Source organism: Telopea speciosissima, chromosome 1 (genome assembly GCF_018873765.1).
Source record: "Telopea speciosissima isolate NSW1024214 ecotype Mountain lineage chromosome 1, Tspe_v1, whole genome shotgun sequence".
Taxonomy (NCBI): domain Eukaryota; kingdom Viridiplantae; phylum Streptophyta; class Magnoliopsida; order Proteales; family Proteaceae; genus Telopea; species Telopea speciosissima.
The window spans coordinates 69305417-69323216 of record NC_057916.1 but is presented as its reverse complement, the minus strand read 5'-3'; the positions used below and the strand labels follow the sequence as shown (position 1 = coordinate 69323216).

Sequence of the window (17800 nt, the reverse complement as noted above, 5' to 3'; positions counted from 1 at the left end):
CGGTACATAACTCCTTCAATATAAATTAGATTTAAACAATCTTGAACTTGCTGGAAAGCTGTCAAAACAAAGCTTTCTAACAAATCCAGGATTGCTTAAATCTGATTTATATTGAATGTGTTGTGTTCCGATCAAACCTTATTCGATACAATGTCCAAGAACAATATACATTATCAAACTTGGATCAAAACCACAAGTATTATTTTTAGTAATCTCTATGTGAAACTAATGCATGGATTGGATTTAAAATGTCACAAATAGGCAGCACAACAAGAATCAAGGCAAAACAAACAACTTCTGGGCCTCGAAACCAAGGTTCGAGTTAGCATGGAGAAAGTTCCAAGTTTTGACCGAGATATGATCGAAAAACGAACTCAGTTTCTGATTGGTCGAAGAAACCCGAGTTTTAGAACCTTGTTTTCAACTCGTCTCGAAAACTGTAAGACCGAGTTAACTCGGTGGTTTCGACAAGTTTCGGTCGAGTTCTTTCTTCCATCACCAACCCCTTTGTGGAATCGCACGAGTACCCCTTTTGCTTCGATCAAGTTCGACTTCGAACCTCTAATCCACATTCCGCACTCGAGGCTGTCAAAGCTGAATTTCGTCGAAGAGGATTTCTCTTCAATCTCGGAAGTGGGAAATACACGACACTCGTGGAAAAATGCAGAGCTTGAAAGGGCTCTTACTCAAGAAGCGTTCCCTTGGAATTCCTAGATTTCTTCCCCATTACAGAAACCTCTGCACTCATACCATTAACCCAGATGATGACGACGAACTTCAACTTCAAAATCCAGTGAGTTTTCTATCCAATCCTTTCAAGCTAAAACTATTATCGTTCGACTACATACGCCTATTTTGATGTTACAGGTGCTAGTCGAAGGCAAAGCTCATTGTCGAACAGCTATTCTCAACAGACCCTCCGCCCTCAATGCTCTTACAACTTCAATGGTATTCTCCTTTTGTTTTAGCTCAATATTTATGGTTTTGCTTTCCGGGTCTCTCCTATTTTGTTATTCCATTAAGACCCCCTACGTTTGTTTCTCTTACCTTCAGGGAGCGCGTTTGAAAAAACTGTATGAATCCTGGGAAGGAAATCCTGATATTGGTTTTGTCGTGATGAAGGTTAGTGATTTCGTTCCGTATTTACTCGAGTATGTCTTCCATTTCTTTCATTTATTCTCCCTCTTTTTCTGTTATTGGTGTATTTTGCTTCTTTTTGTTCCTGTTATACAAAGGCCACACTTTGACATCATTTTTGGAACCTGAAGGGCAGTGGCAGCAAGGCTTTTTGTGCTGGTGGAGATGTCGTTTCTCTCTATCGATTACGAAATGAAGGTAAAATAAGACATTTTCTTCTTTGTTCTTTAAAGATTAGTTCGCGGTGAGAATCTTGCACTTCAATCCGTTTTCTTTCACATGTATTTGGAAATATTTTGATACCAAATTCCTGTTTTCATATGCGTTTTGGAAGAAAACAAATGTATATATTTCAAATTGTGGACCATGTTATCAATGGTTTTTCTTCTTCCAGGTTTATTCATTTCTTTGTTTTGTTGCTGTGCAAATTTTTAGTACTAGTCTAGCAAATCGTTGTTCCTGTAAACTATAGTTTCATTGTATGCAGGGAAGATGGAAGAAATTAAAGAATTTTTCAGGAAACTATACAGTTTTATGTACCTTGTGGGCACATATTTGAAGCCACATGTAAGTATCAAAGATTTCTTTAGCATTGAAACAATTGACATCTGCAGTTAAGCTTTAGCCTGTAATTTCCTTTTTCGGGGGTTATTGAGATATCATTTTTTGAAATACGGTAGTTCTATGTTATGGAATTTTGTCCATGTGACGCTGACTTTCAAATGGTCCTTTTTAGAGTATATTCATCAAAATTTTGAATAACTATGTTAATTACTTTTTGGGGAGGGTTTTATACAAACAAAATTTGTTTTTTCTTATCTTGATACCTTGTTGATACAATAGATATACAGTTGTCCACTCTTTCTAGAACTTCTGATGAAGTACTATATTTTTGGCAGAATTATTTTAAATCATTATGCTCAACCTGCTAAACAACATACTAATGTACTAAACAGCATACTAGTGTACTCTTTCTTGAACTTCTGTTGAAGTACTAAATTTGTTTTTTCTTATCTTGATGCCTTGTTGATACAATAGATATACAGTTGTCCACTCTTTCTAGAACTTCTGTTGAAGTACTATATTTCTGTGCTGCAGACATAAGTTGGAGTTACATATTTTTGGCGGAATTATTTTAAATCATTATGCTCAACCTGCTAAACAGCATACTAGTGATTAAAAGGAAAAAAAAGTATCCAATAAATGCTTGATATTGAATTAAAATAAATCCAATAGGAAAAGGAGCATAGCGAGAGAGTATCTAGGATTAGGTGTTGAACTGCTTGATTGGTTTGATGAGAGTTGTGTATCTGCAGCAGCTAGAAAGAACTACGGAGAGGGCATCAACAGGACATTCTGCTTCTTTTGTAGGCATGATAATTTTGTAATATAAACTGAAGGGAAAAAGTAGTCTGTCCAGGAGTGTGGCTCCTGCGCCCAGACTCCGTGCCCCCGAAATGACCAGCTATGTAAAGCACTAAAGCCGAAATCCCACCCCGTGTTGATGCTTTCACGTGCGCTCCCATTGGCCCTCACCTTGGTGCAGGAGCTGCACTCCCGGACAGAAAACTCTCCCCCCTAAACTAAATTAGGTGATATAAACTGTGATGAATAGAAACTTGAGCCAGTAAAGGAGATTTAAACACCAGCAGTGAGATTTGGGTTGTCGCTGAAGTTTGTTAGTGAAATAGGGAAAAAGATGCAATTCATTTAGAATGAGATAAGAGTTGATGGAAGAAATAGTTCATCTAATCTCTCTGGTTTCTAAATGTATAACTGGCAAACAAGTAATATATGAAGATAGCTTTAAATTTTACAATATCGCTTATGAAATCAATCTATTTCTGCATCAGGGTGTTTTCCAATTGCCAAATAATGATACCAACAATTATGATGACCTATAAGCTGCCGGGTGATATGAAACATGCATAGTTCTTTGAAGGATAGTGTTGCAATTCTTTTTTCCCCCCTTTGTTAACATTGCATTTCTTCTGTTTAAATTCGTTTTTGTATAATAATTTGTGCAATTATTAAGTAAGATTTGAAATTCTATTTTGACCTTCTAACTGACCTCTCCCTTTAGTTTAAGTTGGAAAAGGGAAATACTAACCTTCACGTATGATTTTTTCCATGTAGGTGGCTATTCTAAATGGTATTACCATGGGGGGTGGGGCAGGGGTTTCAATTCCAGGGACATTCCGTGTTGCAACTGAGAAGACTGTATGTATATACCAAAAACACATTTATCTAGTGTTCTCTCTCTCTGGGCATGAATAGTTGATCTTGAAACAAGTCCATTTATTTTGTCTCAGGAAGTCCTCAATGGCTTTGTCAAACACCTAGTAGAGTGTCATACATTTAATGATGATTCTGAAGGTTTTGCTGTGAAATAAACTAGAGGCGCATGACTTTCTATTGAAGATATATGGAGTATTCACTGGTGGGGGGCTTGCATATATTGCTTTCAAGGATGATCAAAATAGTATCTAATGTGATTTGCACATTAAGATTTTGTGGCCCGGAAGGATTAATAATGGTCTTTGTTGAAATGAACATGTCAAACAACACAACAGATATGCTTTATCCAGGAAACTATGAATAATGTTTGATGTAGGACAAAATATAAAGAAAAAGAGGCCAAAACACTGTTCACGTGAACAGTGTCACAGCCCCTGTGGGGGCATATATTGCTTTCAAGGATGATCAAAATAGTATCTAATGTGATTTGCACATTAAGATTTTGTGGCCCGGAAGGATTAATAATGGTCTTTGTTGAAATGAACATGTCAAACAACACAACAGGTATGCTTTATCCAGGAAACTATGAATAATGTTTGATGTAGGACAAAACATGAAGAAAAAGAGGCCAAAACACAGTCCACGTGAACAGTGTCACAGCCCCTTATTTTTGGCTTGGTGAGAATATTCCTTGAAGAATTGTGGGGGCAGATTAGTCTTTTAAGTATTAGTGATTCAAATCCTTAAGTGAAGGGCAATTTTGTCATTCTTCTAAAGCTAATAAGTTGAATTGATGGGGACCACAGGCTGGAGATTTCGGCTGCAACAATTAAGTCATCCAAGTGGGTCCCACAAGGAGATTTAGAAGAGTTTAGGGTAAATTACATGACACCCCCTGAAAATCGAACGATACTCAACTCACCCCCTCTTATTTGAAAATACTCACCTGTCCCCCTGTATTAGAGCACTATATTACAACTTAGTCCCCACCGTTAGTTTTATGCGGTTAAGTTATGAAGTCAGGAAGTCAAATATTTTTAAATCGCTAAACTACCCTTGACCAATCTAGAGTTACTTTTTTACCCTTGGATCTAAAACCCCCAAAATCTATCCTCTTCCTCACATGACCTGCAACTCAATCTCCGCCAGTCCATTCGAGACATGCATCGAAGAAGAAGATCCAAGAATTGACGATACTCTGTTTTTCTAGGCAGAATTGAGATTTCTTTGCCGAAATGCTGCAAGTTCTAGCGACCAAAGAGGGTGATTTAGGGTATATATTTCAGACCATAAAATAAAAGGAAAAAAAAACGATGGAATGAAGCTGCAGCAACGGATTTTCCCCAGCCACTTGTCGATCTCAAGGCTGGAAATATGAAGACCAGTAGTAGGGAATACAAACCCCACAAACGTTCAATGATATACAGAGAACTGATATAAACTGCAGCCCAAAAACTGCAAATCTGAAGTAAATAAACCCAGAATTTGGTGATTTTGCAATAAAATAAGATCTGGGGTTCAGATGGACACCAAACTAGGATCGAGTGGCCTTCAAGAAAGGGGGTAATAATCCCCTAAAAACTGCGCTAGATCTTCTGGTCAGATCATAAACGATAGAGGATATCGAGCTGAAAAAAAAACCTTGAAAACAGAGTATTGCAGACCTTGTTTGGAGATTTCTAATAGTATATAATCGGGTGATCAGACCAGCTTCAAATCTGGATCGAGTAACCTTACCAAGTAGATGAATAAGTACCTGAAAGATAGAAAGAGATCTGCTGGCTGGATTGAGATTTATTTAAAAAATCGATGCTGCTAGAATACAGTTTCAGAACTTGATGACGCCAGCCATAAAACTTGATTTCTGTAGAAAAATCTCCATAGAAGGCACAATAGATGTAAGAGCATAGGGTGTAGATGGAAGTTAGGCAGCGGTGCTACAACACTCGAGCAAGAACTTCTTAGACTTTCAAAATAAGTGTTCATCAAAGCAGCAAGAGCTGCAAAAGGGCCAAACCAAAGAACAAATCAAAACCCATCAAGGTTGTGTACATCTCAAACCCTATAAAGGTAAAGACCACTGCCTCTGAGTTCAGGGCTAAGGTGCAAGAGCTCACCGGCAGAGATTCTTGTAGGCGGCGGCGATACTGGAAGGTTCTCGGTCGACGGTGGCCTTCAAATGGTTTGGGTATCTAAAATGCATTTTCTACAAACGTTGGGTACCTCAATTGTCATTGTTTATCGTATTTTGGTTGAGGTTAAAATTGTCTTTTCAGTTTTTGGATCGTTTAAAGTTAACATCGTTACTCTAGAGGGGGACGGATAAGTATTTTCAAATAAGAGGGGGTGAGTTGAGTATCATTTGATTTTCAGGGGGTGTTGTGTAATTTACCCAAAATTTTATTTTGTTTCTATTTTATTTCAGTCCTAGTTAATTAGAGTAGTTTCTATTTTCATGTTGCAACATATTATGTTAAGTTTCTATTTCTCCTCTTACTTGAGGTGCAAGTATAGCCCTCTTTATATTGTAAAGGCCGTTAATGCCTCTCCCCACGATTTACATAGTTGAATGAGAATTTGCTTTGCTGCAAGTATGATTGTTTCTCAAGTTGTGTGTGACTTAAAGGGCTGAAGGAGCCTGGCTGAGCGAGCCAAATCCACCTATCCCAACCCTTCCATTGCCATCTTCTCCAACGAGCCTGAGAACTGCTGTGATTATTCCACTACCAAGGATTCCACTCGGTTTCTGTTGCTGCTGTTTCAAGTTGCTTCTGCTGCTACTGGAGATCATCACTCGAAGCTTGAAGGCACTTCTCCAACACTGTTGTTGCTGTTGCTGGTGAACAATATTCAAGGTTGAAGACATCTCTCACTCACTGTGATTGCTGCTGCTGGGAGATCCATCGATTGGAGCTGTGCTGCACCTCAACTCTTTGGCTGCAACCTTCTAATTCCATAACACCTTCAAATCAACCCCAACCCTGCTGGGTTTTGAAACTCAGTCTCCCCCTTCCACTACCTCCACTTGATTGACACTTCCACCCCATCCCACTGCCTGAAACTCACATAATTCCCATACTTCCTATTTTCATTCTCATCCTCCCCTCTCCAATTCCAACCATCAGAATTGATCAAAACTTGCAGACTAGGCTTCATTCACCAAGCCTTACACTTGGTTACTGCTGGAAGCCCAGAACAACATTGTTTGGAAGGTTTCTCCAAACCTTCTATTTTGGTGACTCTTTGATATCTCTACTTCCGACCATCAGATCTGAACCAATTTTGGAGGCAAGCTTTCCCTTACTATTCTCTACACTCGATCCAAGTGGGCTGGCCATCACTTGGCTGGTTTGATCATAAACCCTAAGTTTCTAATTCTGATTCTGTTCCTATTTGAATTTTTGTGGGTTTTTTGGGACTGGTATTCTAGTCTTACATTAATGTTATTAGTAAGGTAAAACATGTGAGATGCAAGACCTATTTATTGTGATTATGTTAAATTACTATTTTTAGGATTTAGTAAGTACGACTATTAGACTTTTGAATATTTTAGTGAACGTGATTTAGTGTTAGAGAAGAAAAGTGTTTTGAGTAAATATGTAGACATAGTTAAATATATGTATAATGGTTTAGTGACTAGTGTACGAATGGGGAGGGGGGGGGGGAAGGGACAAGGTATTGAATTCCCAATTACAATTGGGTTACATCAAGGATCAGCTGTAATGCTTTATTTGTTTGTCCTAATCATTGACTTGATGAGTTACTAGAGACATTTAAGATCAGATCTCTTAGTGTATTCTTTTTGCTGATGATATTGTTTTGGCAGATGAAACAAAAGTAAGGATAAATGCAAAGTTGCAAAGTTGGAATTATGGAGATCAGCCTTGGAGTCAAAAGGTTTTAAGATGAGTAGAACAAAAACAGAGTATGTGGTATGTAACTTTAGTAACAATAGGATTGAAAATGGGGTGGTGAAAAGTAATGATAGGAAATACTGCAAAGTGAATATTTTAAGTACTTAGGTTTAATCATATATACTACAACTACAACAACAATAGCAACAACATAACCTTATCCCAATTAAATGGAGTTGGCTACATGGATCATTGTTCTCCAATTAGCTCTATTCGAAGCCAAACGTGGTAGAAGGCCTAGGCTATGCAAGTCTTTCCTCACCACAACTCCTAGAGTTATTTTAGGCCTGCCCCTGAATCTTTTAGATCTTTCAATCTTAATCAAATCACTCCGCCGAACTGGAGCATCCGAAGGCCTCTGTTGAACATGCCCATGCCACCTAAAACGACTTTCTCGTAGCTTGTCATGAATTGGAGCTACTCCCAACTCAGCTCTAATGTGGTCATTCCTTACTTTGTCCTTCCTAGTTTTGCCACACATCCATCTCAACATCCTCATCTCCGCTACACTTAGTTTATCTATATGCTCCTTCTTAACTTCCCAACATTCTGCACCATACATCATAGCCGATACTATAACAGTCCTATAAAATTTTCCTTTTAAGCTTTAAAGGAATATGCCGATCACACAAGACTGTGGACACATCTCTCCACTTCAACCATCCTATTTTAATTCTTTGAGCAACATCATCCTCTATATCATCTTCTTTATTTATGATTGAGCCTAGATAGTAGATACATAAAATAATCACTTTGTGGAATCTCCCTCTCATCAATATCCATCACTTCATTAAAAGTCCTAGTGTAACTAAAGTTACACATCATATCCTCCATCTTTGTTCTACTTATCTTAAAACCTTTGATTCCAAGGTTGATCTCCATAGTTCCAACTTGGTGTTAATCCCTGGTTTTGTCTCGTCCATCAACATAATATCCTCAGTGAAAAGCATACACCAAGGAACCTCATCTTGGATGTCTCTGGTTAAATCATCCATGATAAACGCAAACAGATAAGGGCTTAAGGCTAATCCTTGATGTAACCCAATTGTAATTGGGAATTCACTACCTTGTCACCACATCTTCATGCTAATTATGTCCACATATTTTACTTGAAACCCTCCTACATATCTTTAATTATGTCTATAAATTTACTTGAAACCCTTCTCTTCTCAAGAATATGCCAAATTAATCTCTAGGACTTTGTCGTAGGCTTTTTCTAGGTTAATAAATACCATATGGAGATCCTTCTTGCCCTCTCTACATCTTTCCACGAGCCTCCTAAGTAAATAGCTTCCATCGTGGATCTTCCTGGCATAAAACCAAATTGGTTCTCTGAAATAGTAGTTTCTTTTCTCAGGAGGGTTTCTATAACCCTCTCCCATAACTTCATAGTATGGTTCATTTGTTTTATGCCTTTATAGTTATTGCAGCTCTGTATTTCACCTTTATTTTTTGTAAATCGGGACCACAATGCTTCTCCATCTGGTATTTTCCTTATACTCATAATCTTATTAAACTACTTGGTTAGCCAAGATAAACACAGATCTTAAGCTCTTCCACACCTTCAATGGGATCCCATCTAGGCCAGGTGCCTTGCCTACTTTCATCTTTCTTAAAGCTTCTTTTACTTCAGACACCCTGATTTTGCGTATATATTTACGACATGTGGTGTCTAGATGAATAGTGCAGTCTTCTGGGGTGCTAATGTGCTATTACTCAAAATGACTTCATTGAGTAATCTGTAAAAATATTTTTTCCATTTCTCTTTAATGTCCTCATCCCTTATTAGTACTCTACCATCTTTACTTTTAATACATTTACATGGTCGAAATCTCTACTCTTCCTTTCTCTCATTCTAGTTATCTTATATATAACTTTTTCCCCTTCCTTTGTGCTTAGGTTGTGTTGAGATTGACTACTTTACCCGATAGGGGTAATTTAGTCTTTATTAGTTTAGTTATTTTATGCTTTAATTCTTCCTTTTTTGTTTTTTTATCTCCTCTATCCGATCTCTGTTTGGAGTCCTAGTTGTACTAGGAATTCCTAATAGGAATAGGATTGGGGATTCATACTTTGATTGTAACTTGATATTATTATAAATAAGGGGCTGGGTGATCGATCTAAGACACTCAAGCATTCATATTCAAAGCTGCTTACAGGTTGTTATAAAGGTCTTCATATTTCTTCGCATTTGCTTTCCCTACAATTATCTTAGCTTCATTTCTGGCAAATCTATACCTTTTTTTATCCTGTACATCCTTAGTCCTTTGTCATGTCTTAAAACTATCTTTCTTAGTCTTAATGACTACTTGAACCTCGTCATCCCACCACCAAGTCTCCCTAGTGGAATGTCGTTTTCTTTGTGATTCCCCCAAGACCTCTTTACCAACCTTCTTAATACATGTTGACATCTCGTTCTACATTGCATTGGTGTCTCCCTCAAAGTCCCACTTTCCTTGTTTGACCACTTTATCAGTAAATGTTTCCTTGTTTGACCACTTTATCAGTAAATGAATTATCTTTGGATAAATAGGTTCCCCCATCTTACAATTCTGTGTAATGAGGCACATATCTTTGTCCACCAATCTATATTGAGTGATAAGGCCCTCCCTAGGTATAACCTTACAGTCCCTACAAAACAATCTATTGGACCTTCTAGTTAGGAAGAAATCTATTTGGCTGATATGATGACCACTTTTGTAGGTGACTAGATGCTCCTCTCTTTTCAAAGAAAGTTTTCACAATGGATAGATCATAAGCCATAGAAAAATCTAAAACTGAGATCCCCTGATTCCACTCCCCAAAACCATAACTCCCATGTGTGTGCCTTCATAGTGAAAGACAATACATATGAAAGGGTTCTAATCAAGACAAAATCAATAAGCTGGTCAAACCAAAGACAGAGAACTACTTGATGAAAGAGAAATGAACAGACAACACCGAAATGCATAACCTAAAGACTTACAAAAGAAAAATGACGCTCTTTCAGGCACAAAATCAACAATGGCAACCAAACAAGTTCAGTAAAGTGGATGATGCAAACAATAGGAGGTGAGGCTACAAGTAATGAAACAACTAGATACAAGCAGAAAAACAACTTACAAAACAAAGCAAAAAAGTAACAAAAAGTATCAAATTGTTACTGGAGGGTCTCCATCTAATTGAGCCAAATGATCTTACTGCAGAAGAAACTATGGCAACCGGTGGATCTCCACTCGACTGTTCCGATAGATCTTATTGCAGTCATGTAGCCGAACTCTGGAAAATAACACCGCGAACAGCAGGTCTCAGATTGAGAATAGCTCGGTTGAATCCCAATCGAAAACTCAAAAACCCCATCTCATGAGGGAAGACTCTCGTGGGAGTCGCTTACCTGAACGTCTCGAGGTGTTCAGGGATGGGGGAAGTGAGCGTAAGAGAGTCGGGGATGGGGAAAGTGAGTGAGAGAGAGTCGGAGGTGGGGAATAGGGTGGATGAAGTGCAGAGATGCATTCAGAGTGTTGTGTAATCGAAGTATTCCTTTAAGACTCAAAGGAAAATTTTATAGGAAAGTTATATGACCAGCAATGATGTATGAAGCCTAATGTTGGGCAGCGAAGAAACAACATATAAACAAACTTAGTGTAGCTAAATTGAGGATGTTAAGATGGATGAGTGGTAAAAAGAGAAAAGATAAAATAAGGAATGAATGAATTAGAGCTAATTTAGGAATAATTCCGATACATGATAAGTTGTGACAAAGTCATCTGAGGTGGCATGGACATGTGCGGACTTTGAGTGCTCCAATACGGAGAGGTGATTTGATTCAGATCGAAGGAGCTAAAAGATCCAGGGGCAGGCCTATTGATGTAAATATAAGGAGAAAGAGAAGAAAAGTCCAGCAGCAGTCCCATTGAGTCCAGCCCTTAAGCCCACTTGCTGTTCAAGTTTAGGCTCAATTCTTAGGCCAGGTTTGGGCCCATTAAGGACCCCTCCTTATGTAAGCAGGCTACTAGAAGACCTCTTAGTTATTTGTTTCTATTTTTATCATTACTTGTTTAATAATAGGTTGTTGCTGTTATGTTACTACCTAATAGTTAATATTTTGGAAGTCACTAGAATACTTCTATTTCTGTAATATAAACTAGATCTATTGATAAGAGAAGAGGGCAGCAGTAGTCGCCCACGATTTTTGATACTAGAGTCTTTGTTGCTACAGCTGCAATGTAGTGTGTGAGCAGGAGCTGTGAGAGACAGTAGGAGGTCTGGTGGGATACTGGTTGAGGCCTTGGGTGAGAAATTCAGGTTATAACATTCTTCCTCTTCTTTTCTCTTCTCTGGTTCTGAAACTCAGGTATGTATGTATGTCAGCTTTATTCCAAGTTGAATACTACGGTTTGTTGTTGATTGAAGACTGTTGAAGCCATCTTATATGCTGCCATTGCATACAGTTGTTTATACAAGGCCACGGTGTCTATTTCTTCCCTTACTGGCCAACAACAATAGAGTATTGATTCTCCTATATCTGACCATCAGATTGGAGTGTTTTCTTGTGGTTGTTTGCTGCTAGTCCTACCATTCCATTGACTGGAATATTAAAGCATTCCCCCCTACGGATTGAAGTGTACTGATGGTTACTAAATCTGAGTCTAAGTTGCTATTTTTGCCTACTGAGGTGTTTGGATCATCCGACCATTAGTTCATGATGAACTTTTGAAGTGTTGTTCCATCATACATGACCTTCCATCTACTTCAGTGTGAGCATGATCTGAGTTGTGGTTTGGTTGCTTCCATGGTTTCTAATTTTGATCCTAAGTTGTTAATTATGTGAATTGCTGATTTGAAGATTCTGGTTGCTGCATTAATTTGATCTGTAGGTATTGTGTTCTACCTCTTGAATGGAGCATGTGACTTTAATCTTAGGCTGATCTGTTCTGTGAATGTGAATATATGACATTGTTTCTATTTCTGGACACTAGATTCTATTTTCATTCCTTGCTAATAATTTGAAACCTGACTATTGGATCTTCATCCTACTTTGAGGGATTGTTGTCCTACTCTAGGAGAAGTGGTGAGAAAAGACATGCATAGCTTTGGGCTAGTTACAAGTATGACTTCATATTGAGCTGATTAGAAAAAAGGATCCATGTAGCAACCCCATGTAGTTGGGATAAGGCTGGGTTGAGTTGAGTTGTATGACTTTTACTGTTTTTGTAAAATTTGGTGGTGTAGTTGAATTGGAAAAGTTCGTTATAATTGGGTTTTGGTTGGATTTTAAATCTTTTTTTTTTTTTTTTGGGTGAATTGGATTTTAAATCTAAGAGTACTTCAGGAGTTTTTAGTTGTTTTGATGTTAGTTTTCTACAATTAGGATTTAATTGTTCAAGTTAGAGTAGGGTTAAGATTGTGGAGTGATTTATATCAGCAAGCTATGATGGACATTGAAATTCAGATATAGTTATGGAAAAAAAGTATTTGGTTGCCTGCGGTATACTTTTGAGTTGCTTTTTGTTATTAGCTGCAGTTAATAGTACTGCTGCTGGCCTCTGATTCTTACTTCTGTTTGGATGTGGATTGCTTTCTTGCTTTTGATTCTTAATTTGTTTATGCCACCAGATCATAGATTATGAGGTCTTGATCAAATTCTTAGTTTTAGCTCCCCCCACACAGATCTCGTGGAATCTCAGGATATAGTTGTCATGGTCAAGGCAAGGCAAGGTGCTGGCTATTAGAAAAAGGCAATTTGCTGCCTTGCCCTGTCATACATAACTTAGTTGATTGTTCATGGTGTATATTGTTAGAATAAACCCTGTTAAGATTCATTTTACTATATACCCTTCTTTTTCCCCTTTAAAATTTTATTTATTTTTGTAGGGGATGGCCATGTCAACATTTCCTAACATCATGGCAAAAATTGCAGGTTTTTGCCACACCAGAAACTATAATTGGTTTCCATCCTGATGCTGGGGCATCCTTTTACCTTTCACATTTACCTGGCCACATAGGTATTCTTGTATTGCCTCTTTTTGTTTTGATTTCTGTGTAAAATTAAGTTCTGCTTCTACCTTTTCTAGATATACATCAGAAAGTTCAATTTCTTGTGGTTTTTGTGTATAAAGTTTAGCTGCCTATAGGAGATGCAACAATTGAGAACATGTGATATGATCCATTAATCATTTGTGTATCTATATCTATTATCACTGTTACAATTATTCATGTTCTCTGATTCCTGTTATTGCTCTTCAAATGTGATGTTTATCTATTATTTATCTTTGCAGGGGAATACTTGGCTCTAACAGGAGAGAAGCTGAATGGGGCAGAGATGCTTGCTTGTGGGCTTGCCACACACTATTCACTGAGTGCAGTTTGTTCTTTTGGTCTCTCTTTGATGTTTGTTGCTAAATGCCTGCTATTTGTTGGCCACGTAACTGATTTGCTCTTTGTAACAGAGGCTTCCTTTGATTGAAGAACGACTTGGTACATTAGTTACAGATGATCCTTCTGTAATAGAATCTTCTCTTGAGCACTATTGTGACCTTGTCTATCCGGACAAGAAGAGTGTTTTTCACAGGTTTTTCATTTGTTCTTCCTTCAGATGTATATCTTTATCTGTTTAAGTAATCCTTTTATGGTTCCATCTTCCATGATTTGTTTTTTATTTTTTTGCTAAAAGAGTAAAAGGTACTTCCATGATTTGTTGTTTCATAGAATCTCCACTTAAATGTAATATTCTGACCTTCTATATTTAAACTCTTTGTAATGTTTTAATGGAAATGTTTATGGTATTCCAGGAAATGTGTGAGAACTCATAATGGAACTTCTTTTCTGCTCTTTTCCTTTTTTGTATTTTCAAATGTGTCTAGAAATCAGCATCTTGTAAATAGTCAAATGGTTGACCATGATTTGATGAGGTGTCAGGTATTACACCTTTATTATACAGTCCCAGTTGAAGATAAATGTTTTAACACATACCTAGCTTCCAGAAAGTCTTTATTTTTGTGACTCAAGTCCTTTTTACCTTTTTTGTGCATGCGTGCGTGCCTGATGTTTGTCTGTGTCTGTGAGCATGTGTGTGTGTGTGTAATTTCAACATTTCCTTATTTCTATTGCATCAACTTTCCCTTTGACCAAAGTGCCCCATCTAATAAGATGATTCTTGAATTTTAATGCCTAATTGCCCTTTTCTTTATTGGTTTTCTTCATGAAGAAAGGGTCAAAGGGAGCATACTCATTATGAGTGTAAGTGTATTTGATGGCCTTTTAAGTTCTCTCCCCGCTCAAACTTGTGTAACCCTTCATCTCACTTCCATTCTCTTTTGTCTGTCATCTCTCCTCCCCCAACCTCCCCCCTGTTCCTGATGGATCCTGTAAAGGTTATGGTCTCTGATCCTTGTGGGTTTTCTTTGAACTTGTGATATTTATAATGAGTCGCGACCTCTTACATGTGCACCACATGAATGTATGCTATTTTATTGACATGTTAGCTCTGCACAGTTTTTTTTTTTTTATGATGTTTAATTTTTGAAAATTGCTGATGTTATATCTACGCTTCTATTTTCAGGATTGATACAATTGATAAATGTTTTGGCCATGATACAGTTGAAGAAATTATTGATGCCTTGGTGAGAACGAGTTAATTTGCGTCTTGACTTGTGAATAACCTTCTTGTTTCTTAAGATTGGAAGAGAGAGTTCCCAGGATTCAACATGATTTTTTGTTAATTGAACATGGGCTAATTGTCAGATTGAATTGTTGAGGTCATCCATGCTTGCACTTTCCATATGAGATAAACATTTTTTTGGTTTTTATTTTATACGCCCATGCCCCACTGTCCTCGTTTAATCTTTGTCATATATCTCTTCAATAACACTAAGCCTCATGATATCTTTGAATCGGAGCTTAAATTTCTTTCAATGGACAAGTTCTCTCACTATACATGTGTGTTGAATGTGTTTTGTGCCACCTTGAAGACCAGGCAAAGGACACGCACACACTCACACATTGTTACATACGTATAGTTATGATTTTTCTCTTCCTGCCAGTGTGTGTGTATGTTTTTCCCCCTATAACCAACCCCTCTCTATTTTTATACTCTTTTTTAAGTAGAAAATACAATATCCATATCCTGGTATGGTAACATTTTTATCTGTAACCATATGTACTCACATGGATGATGTATCTGTATGGATGTCCAATTGAGTATCATTGTGGCAGTATAGTTGGCAGCCCAAAGGGGATCGACCCACAAGTTAGCCATGCCACCCTTGGTAATTATAAATTTTATCCAATGTAACAATGTATGAATGGCTGGTTCATGCTGTTGAGGTGGATTATGAAAGTTAACTAGTGCCCAATCCAGAGGGTTCCCTATCTTATGGTCTGGATTGGCTGCATTTGCCTGGCTTAAATTTGAGGAGACAGAAATTTCAAGTTTCCAAATAGAGTTCATTCAGAACATTTAAATAACTGTGATTATTTGTCAAGTAATTGAACTTTCTCAGGAAAGCGAGGCAACCCGATCAAACAATGAGTGGTGTAGTTCGGCACTCAAGAAACTAAAGGAGGCCTCACCTTTGAGCTTGAAGGTCTCTTTAAGATCTGTGAGTCTCTTGTAACTTGTATCTTTTGGCTTTATTCTGCACTACTAGCATGATTTTTAACATGTTCCAATGTTAGTGACTGGTTTAGATACGAGAAGGTAGATTCCAGACTCATGATCAGTGCCTGATTCGTGAGTATCGAATGTCTCTTCAAGGGATATTCAGACAGGCCTCCAATAATTTCTGTGAGGTATCAACCTCTTGCTCATCATTCAACTAAAACAGTTGTAGTTGTTTGTAATATTGTCCATCTTATTTTTATGTAATTTCTTAGGGTGTCCGGGCACGATTGGTGGACAAGGACCTTGCACCAAAGGTATTAGCAGTACATGCTTCTTCTTATGCATTATGAACAGAAATAATTTAGAGATGATGTTACTAATGAGCCAACTGTTGGAAATATGCAGTTTGATCCTCCAAGTTTGAATCAAGTATCTAAAGACATGGTGGATAGCTACTTTTTGCCACTTAGCGAGTTAGAGCCTGACCTCGAGTTACCTACAAAACTCCGAGAAGCATTTACCTGATTGGAGATTTATCCAACAGTTTTCATTTTACACAACTAGCATTTGGCAAATTGAAGAAACAATTTACCTTTAGAATACCTGCCATATGGATGTGGTGCTTCTTTCAACAATTCATCCTGCTGCTGATTATTTGTTCCAGAAGACTGATGGATGTTTTCATTGATAGGCACTGAGAGTTGATTTACAATTGCAGCCCAACTTCATGATTTGGGATACTCCCACATTTTTTAGTAGCAACATGTTCTATTTGTTTATTGATTGCCATTTCTAAACATTTCGTTGTACTTCTTGAATGTGCAATGGAACTTATGGTGAAATTGAACACTCTTTGCCAGACTCTGTGAGTGTGTGTGTGTGTGTGGAGGGGGGGGGGGGGAATTACTCAGGCAAATAGACTTAAAAACCGGACCGGATTGTCTGGTCAAAATGTGGTTTGCTGGATCTTACCATCACTCTGGTCTCCAGTCCTGTGAAAGTATGGAAATACCTATTAAACCGGGTAAAACCAGAATCAGACCCCTTTCCCTTTCATTCTCTGGTCTCTTTTCTAAAACCATGACTCATTCCCAAAATCTTTTAGGTAGTCAATGAACTGAAGCAAACTATAAAGGATGCCATCTAGGGTGAAGAGAATATTTTCATTTAAGGTGAATTGGTGCTATGATTTGACTCCGGAGGTTGTACTAGCAAATGTCATCGTTAACTAGCAAATGTCATCGTTAACTGAGTGCAGGGAATGTTCACGTATTTGAGCGTACATGAATGACTCACAACTGTTCATGTACGCTCACGTACGATTCGAAAAATGAGTTGAGACTATTTGTGCGTGCATTCACTTGCACGTGCATTTTAGGTGTCAACACTTGTCTTTTTTTGCTTCCATAGAGATTTCCATTTTCACCGCGGTTTTAGGAATTAGTATCGAATACAGGGTTGGTCTCGGCCGATATTGATCCAAATTGCATCATATCGGTTTAGATTGAACAGATTACCCATCTTTCATTTAAAAAACCTTTGTTTTTTTAAACAATTTTTTACCCTTTGTTTGTAATGATCCACCAATATGGGATTGGCCAAGAATCAGGTTTGGAGACCGCTGATACTGATCCGGATCAGGCGATTCTGTCGATCTGCTACTGATCCATAAAACCATGCTCTTCAGCCTTTAAATGACAGTAAATGGGACAGGTGTTGGCACCTTAAGTGTACGTGCAGAGGATCTAAACTCCCAAAAAATATCCTTTCTCAATCCAATCGAAGAACCTGTTTCTATGGATTAAGAAATTCTCTCTTCAACGTGGGTGAAGAAAAAATCAGTCCAACATTAAATGCATGAATTGGGAATCTGAGATTGAACTAAATGATTGTGGCTTTGTAAGCTTTGAGTTGAGCTGATAAAAGCTTG

General features: G+C 37.8%; 1 protein-coding gene across 2 annotated transcripts; it reads left to right on the top strand.

The window, feature by feature from the left end:
* The first annotated feature begins 557 nt into the window (after nt 1-557).
* Nucleotides 558-16722, top strand: LOC122648789 (3-hydroxyisobutyryl-CoA hydrolase-like protein 1, mitochondrial). 2 transcript variants are annotated; one of them, XM_043842015.1, is made up of 14 exons: nt 559-793; nt 868-948; nt 1054-1122; nt 1269-1335; nt 1625-1704; nt 3274-3357; nt 13189-13273; nt 13547-13632; nt 13718-13839; nt 14830-14890; nt 15770-15868; nt 15957-16058; nt 16143-16184; nt 16276-16722. In XM_043842015.1, the coding sequence occupies exons 1-14, from the start codon at nt 662-664 to the stop codon at nt 16393-16395; spliced, it is 1230 nt and encodes a 409-aa protein (XP_043697950.1). In that variant the 5' UTR covers nt 559-661; the 3' UTR covers nt 16396-16722. The 2 variants fall into 2 exon arrangements, with proteins under 2 accessions (XP_043697951.1, XP_043697950.1); XM_043842016.1 differs by lacking the exons at nt 16143-16184; nt 16276-16722 and having other exon boundaries at nt 558-793; nt 15945-16064.
* The last annotated feature ends 1078 nt before the right edge of the window (nt 16723-17800 follow it).

Bases quoted from the DNA above. Each gene is read 5' to 3' on its own strand.
- LOC122648789 (XM_043842015.1), top strand. From the start codon at position 662: ATGCAGAGCTTGAAAGGGCTCTTACTCAAGAAGCGTTCCCTTGGAATT. The intron at 13,274-13,546 runs GTATTCTTGTAT...TTATCTTTGCAG, and splicing joins ACATTTACCTGGCCACATAG to GGGAATACTTGGCTCTAACA. The intron at 13,840-14,829 runs GTTTTTCATTTG...TTCTATTTTCAG, and splicing joins AAGAAGAGTGTTTTTCACAG to GATTGATACAATTGATAAAT.